This window comes from Dipodomys spectabilis, unplaced genomic scaffold (assembly GCF_019054845.1).
Source record: "Dipodomys spectabilis isolate Male_0828 unplaced genomic scaffold, ASM1905484v1 ptg000019l, whole genome shotgun sequence".
Taxonomy (NCBI): Eukaryota; Metazoa; Chordata; class Mammalia; order Rodentia; family Heteromyidae; genus Dipodomys; species Dipodomys spectabilis.
Genome location: NW_024870696.1, coordinates 9,060,019 through 9,066,301, shown reverse-complemented (window position 1 = coordinate 9,066,301; position 6,283 = coordinate 9,060,019). Strand labels below are relative to the sequence as shown.

The following is a 6,283-nucleotide window of genomic DNA, read 5'->3' as shown; positions in this document are numbered from 1 at the left end:
CTCCCTTCTTCTGTGCTTTGCTCCTCTGCTGGAAACCTCCACAGAACTCTTGGTTTGAATGTTTAAGTGCTCAGACCCTCTGTGTGTGGGGAGGGGGTTCTGTGTGTGTGTGTGTGTGTACTTGGGATTGAACTCACATGCTAGGAAAATGCTCCACTACTTGAACCATATTCTCAGTCCTTTCTCTTTTTATTTAATTTTCCAGACAGAGTGTCCTGTCTTTTCCCAGGCCAGCACCAAACCCTGATCCTCCTCTCTCCATCTCCCAAGCAACTAAGATTACAGAAGTATGCTGCCATTCTCAGTCTTCCCTTTTCATTTGCCTCATGAGCTTGTTGTCCTGCAGGACTGCTTCTCTGGCTAGTTAATAGGCAGGGTTCTGGCTCTGCCTTCGCTTTTCTCCCAACCTACTCTGAGCTTTTTCAAGAAAACCAGCCTGTCTGTCAGGCAAGCTATTGGCACAGCCAGTTTCAATAATAGGTGGATAACTGTGTCTTCCAACAGCACATTGGTGAGATGAGTTTTGGGTTCACAACAGAAGAGTAATAGTCCATCTTTGATGAGACCAGTTGCTGTGTTTGCATGTACTGTCTATCATAGGGATGTCCAATGGCCAGTTCATGAATTATTTTCACTTCATATCCTGTAAGAATTTTCTAGCATAGTTTGTCATCTCAAACAACAGCAACAAAAATAACACCTAACTGAAAAATGACATTTACAAAATCTTCCTTAAGCAGGGGACAGCGTTCCCAACCTATTGGTATATGCTATGAAAAATGCTTATGAAAATTGAGGGTTGGACTAGCTTTGTGGAGGTCTTATTGTACTGTGATTTCATTAGTATAAGTACAGGTAGTATAAACATGTAATACACAAATACCTCTTTAGCATAATTATAAAATGACCTACTCTCAGTTTTGTTTCTGTTTCATTATGATAGAAATTGCTCTTGGGGGAAATCATAGTGATAATAGGCTATCTTGTATGTATATAGATGTATGCATGCGCGCGCGTGCGTGCGTGTGTGTGTGTGTGTGTGTGTGTGTGTGTGTGTATACATACGTATTTGGGAAATAAACCCAGAGTCTCATACATTCAAAGCTTATCCTCAGCCTAGCAAGCTGTCTTTCTATCCCTGTAGCATACAAAATGAAAACTTAGAATAGGCTGATCAATGCAAGGTTTAGAGACTGGTATAATGAGGAATAAAATTATAATAAATGTGACATCTGAATAGGCTACCATGTCTATATTTTCTGTTAGCATTATTCCTGGTGAACAAAGTTAATAACAAGATCTTATATTGTCTTTGTAGGCATGCCAGGATCCTTTCCAACATAATTTTTCTGCCCCGATTTGCCTATATGCTCAAATAGTAGAGTGGGGAGGTCTCAGCCAGGAACACACTCACACAATTCAAGACAGAGGCCAGGCCAGGGAAAACAGACAGGGCTCTCACAGGTGGGGCAGACAATCACTGCTTGGGACATCTGCAGAGTGCTCAGGGTTGGATTCCCCAAACCTGTGCTATTCGTAGGGTGACACTCCTTAAAGACAGTGTCTCCCTGGCTACAATTATGGCACCTGTTAGAATTTGTACAGATAATTTCACACTAGATTTTCACATTTAACAATTGGGTAAATATTTTTAAAACATTTTACCAAGGACTAGAAACAATCCCTAGATTTTCTGACAGGGTCATGGATTAAAAAAAAAATTGTCTTCCAAACATTAACTGTGTTGCTAACACAGATTAAGAGCAGAAGGCAGGAAAGCTTGCCTTCACGGATAACACAAGTGGCTGCTAAAGTCTGAATGTCATCTAAGTCATATATCCCCGCCATGGATGCTCATGTTTCAGGGGAATAGTAAAAATAAGAGCTGCAGTGAGGGCCAGGCATACGATGAACCCCTGTAATCCCAGGACTCAGGAAGAAGGTAGAAGGACCTCGAGTCTGACTTCAACCTAAACTAGATAGGGAGACATTGCCTCAAAATTATAAACACTATTTTGTTTGCTTTAAACAGAAAGGATATTTTAAAATAATGAAACTTGCATGTCTTCTCATTTTCGATACTTCACATTCACATCTCTTACCGTTGAGGTTTGAAATACTGAGTTGGAGAATTAATACTGATTTGGTCCCAACAGATCAAGTCATTTTGGAGCCAGCCCAGTCTTCGGTTAACACTGCTTTCTTAAGTGGAGCTGACAGAGCAGATCAGTCAGTGTTGTGCAATACCTTACTATGTGAAGCCTCGAGTTTGTTCTCCTGATAACACGCTAAGCAGTTCAGACCCTCACTAAACAGTGTAGTGTGATCTAACGTAGCTCAAGTATGCCAGAACATAAGGGATAATAGAGCCTCTACTGAATCTTTTTTTATGGGGAGGGGTGATATTAGAGTTTGAAGTCATTGCTGCCACATGCTTCCAGCTCTGTTTTTTTTTTTCCACTTATTTTTAAGATAGAGTCTTGTTTCCTTCCCAGGATCACTGCCTGTCTACAGTAACATTCTCATCAATACTAGGATTGCAGGTGCTCACCACCAAGTGCAGTTTTCCTGAGCAGACACACGGTCTTGTGGACTGTTCTACCTGGGCTGGCTGGCCTGGAATTACAGTGTTTGGATCTCAGCCTCTCATATGGCTTGGGATGAGAAATGGGTGCAACAGCACCCAGCTATGTGTTGAGAGTGGGATCTTCTGGCTTTTCTGCCAAGCTGGCCTCAAACCTTGATATTCCTGTTTCAGCCTCCAAAGTAGCTAGGATAATACACTCTACTTCCCAACCTTTTCCTCCTTATTTTATTTGTGTACCTCCAAGGTCTGCAGGGGGTAGAAAGGAAGTATAACAATTCAGCTAATGAAGAAATGGTGTTGGATTTGATGATGATAGTAGAGGTGATTTTCACAATTAGTAAAGGCTCTATACCCTGTCAAATAAGAATGAAGCTAACAACACAAATAACATTTAAAAGGCATGAAAGGACATAGGGAGCTTTGAGTGGTACACTTTAGCTAGCAATGGAGAGTTTGAGACAAAAAGGTGATGGAGAATTTAATGCCAGCCTGAGTTCCATAAACTCCATTTCAAACACTAAAATAAATAATTAAATGAGTGAATGAATGAATGGACAGATGGGTAAATCAGAGGGAATAAGATTTTTTGAGACAAGAATCCAAGATGAGTGCATTACACAAATTTGAGTGATCCATATCCCATCTGTTTGGGGATTAATGAAAAGAATAGGAGCAATCTATAAGTTCTGGCTCTAACACTCAAGGGCTGTGGGACATGAGTGACCTTTTTTACTGCGGGAAATGACCTCTCTTCTGTGACCACAGTTGTACATCTGAGAAGGTGAAATGACTCACAGCTGTCTGGTTGGCTCCCCAAATTTTTGTGCATATTAACAACAAACAAGAAGAAATGAAAGGCCTTTGAATACTTTAAACAGTACACATCTCTTAATTACTTGTTCAAATTATCCTCTAATATTCTAGAAGATGTTTATTAGTTCAGATAATAAGGAAACTAATGATATTGGAGGAAATTATAATGGGGGAAAAACTAGTTCCAAAAACATATTTGACTCAAGAGTAAAAGAAAAGTAGATGCTAATCTTATGAACTAGTTTATGAAGATGCCATTTTGAAAGCTGCAAATAAACTCCCTAAAATAGGTACAACTTGTTAGAGAGCAGGATATCGTTGAGTAGTAGGATTTTCAACCAGTTGAGAAAATGCCCAGGGGGAGCAGGATGAACAAAATGAAAGAAAGAATTTCTGACTATAATAAATGTGGATAAGTGATCCTTGGAAATTTACCTATCTTCTAGATATAAAACCTTATATGTAAAACTTTGTAAAACCTTACCTGTAAAACAGGTAGATGAATTAATTCAATAACACCTGCCTTACTAAAATAGCTTAACTAATATAAAGTATATGAAGTGTCTGGGGCAGAGCCTGGTGCATGGCAAATATTCAAAGAACATGAGTTGTAACTCACTTTTAGTCCTAAATACCTAGTTAATCATATTTTCTCTCTTGCATTCTGTCACGGACATTGTCTAGCTCTTCATTTTCTTGAATTTATAAGAGCAGCTAGAGGAATGCATAACATATTTCTGTAAACCCTAGCTTTCCTCTTTTGTCTATCAGAATATAATGAAATTACTCACTCTTTGCCTTGTGTTGAAATGATTCTATTGAGCCTAAAATAATATCTTAGATAATTTAGTATACAAATACTTAGCTGGTGACCACAAAACCAATGCTACATTAAAGGAATACTCTAAAGGGAGGCCTCAGAGCTTTTCTCATGTACTTATTCATTTCTTCAAGATAATAATAAAGCAAAGTATTTAATCAGGAATAGTAATTCTCATTTTCCTGGATGGAAAAGGATTAATGCCTTTTGCAGGTTGTCTGAAAGTCATTACTATACTCTGTGTGTGTGTGTGTGTTTGTGTGTGTGTGTGTGTGTGTGTGTGTGTGTGTGTGTGTATGTGAGAGAGAGAGAGAGAGAGAGAGAGAGAGAGAGAGAGAGAGAGAGAGAATTACTCAACATCTCTTCCCTCAGAACATCTATTGCTAGGCTCACATTTTAAAGATTTTTGTCATGTTCATCCTGTACTGGGAATTGTCAAAATACATAGATGTCTTTTGGGGTCCTTTTTTTCTTTACTGGCTCCTTGACAAGTCTTGCATGTGTCACCAATGTACTATTTTAGGAGTTGGGAAGTAGGTCAGTCTTGGGCTGAAAGTGGAGAAGCAAGTCTTTTACTTCTTTATGCCTTCTACCCCACATTATATTCCTATTCTTAGTTACCCAACAGAAACTTCCATTCCAATCTCAGAAATAATATTCTGTCAACATTATGTTAGAAAATAATTAAGTCAAAGCAAGTTTTAAACAGCACACGAAGTCTTTGCAATGTCTTATGGCTACTCCTGGCAGGAAATTCTTGAGGTAATTATTTTGGCATTGTCTTTATCGCTCCATAGTTCCATATGAGGCATAGGTAAGAAATTTTATGCAGAACTTTTCTATTTAGGAATTTCTCATGGTAGAGGTTCCAATAGAGCCAATCAAAGGTCTTTGCAGCTTCTAATGTGATTCATTCCTGGAATCTCTCATCTTCCATCCCTTTAGTTCATGCAGTCACATTGAATATTCAAAGTACATAATACTGTTTAAAGTCTTTCAAATACTCTCTTCACAGTCACAATACAAATGTAGAATGTGTTAGTAAGTCCTACCATGAGGATCCTTGAAGAAAACTGAAAACAAAAACCATTATCTTTGTTGAATCCAACTTTCTTACATTTCAACATACATAGGTTCAATTAACTGACCATCACAGCAAAAGCCACAACACACACACATACACACACACACAGCAGCATGGAGCTAACCACACAACTCAACAGACAATGCAGACAAACTTGAGTATAAACCAAGATTTTTCTACCTCTTTTCATAACAGGTTAGTGCTGGCCCTCAGTGTTGGTGTACAGTTTTTATGGCATGGGAAAATAGGGATGTTTCTGCCCTATAAAAATAAATGTGTTGAAAGCTTTAGTTTGAACTTCCACAATGTCAGAAAGTTCCAAAGGCACTGGCACAATACAAAACTCAAGAAATAAATGAAACAAAAATAATCCCACAAACAAATATATATCACCAAAACACATGGCAAGATGCTAAGAAAATACTGGCAGAACAACTGTTTTCCTGGGTGAATTAGGCAACAATTTCCAATATCTTTGTGAAAAATAACAAATAACAAGCATGCTAGTGCATGCCTTTGGTGCAGCATTAGCTTGCCACCAACTACCATTCAGAACATCTTTGGCATTCATCTGCTGTTAGATCATTTTCTCCCTAAAGAGGCAGAAAGCCCCAAACCTCATTATTCTTTATATTTTAAGCCTAAGGAAGAATTCAGAGTACAAACAGAAATGCATGCATTATTGTCAATAAGGAAAAGGATACATGGAATATAAATATAAAGAATGTCAGATTCATTCATTCTATTTATACACTTCTTTCCAAACCTCGGTTCAATGCATGTTGTTGTTCACATACAACAACTTTATCTACTCTGCAAAGGCTGGGGAAGAAACATAAGTAGGAAGCATGAAGTTCTGGATTTGAATAGAGGCAATATTTTTAGATTAAAGACCAGATGGGCAATGGAATAGAATAGAGATATGGGGTAACTTTACTGGACTTAATGCTTTGTAATGTCTCAAAAAAATAAAACTTAC

General features: G+C 38.2%; 1 protein-coding gene across 5 annotated transcripts in view; it reads right to left on the bottom strand.

Annotated features, from left to right (window-relative positions):
- Positions 1-5,490: 5,490 nt before the first annotated feature.
- The window catches only part of Rgs7 (regulator of G protein signaling 7), a 413,863-nt gene continuing 413,070 nt past the window's right edge, over positions 5,491-6,283 (bottom strand). For all 5 annotated transcript variants that reach the window (XM_042674394.1, XM_042674397.1, XM_042674396.1 and 2 more), the window contains one exon: positions 5,491-5,565. In XM_042674394.1, the coding sequence (XP_042530328.1) occupies positions 5,491-5,565 (75 nt within the window). The remainder of the gene's footprint in view (positions 5,566-6,283) is intronic.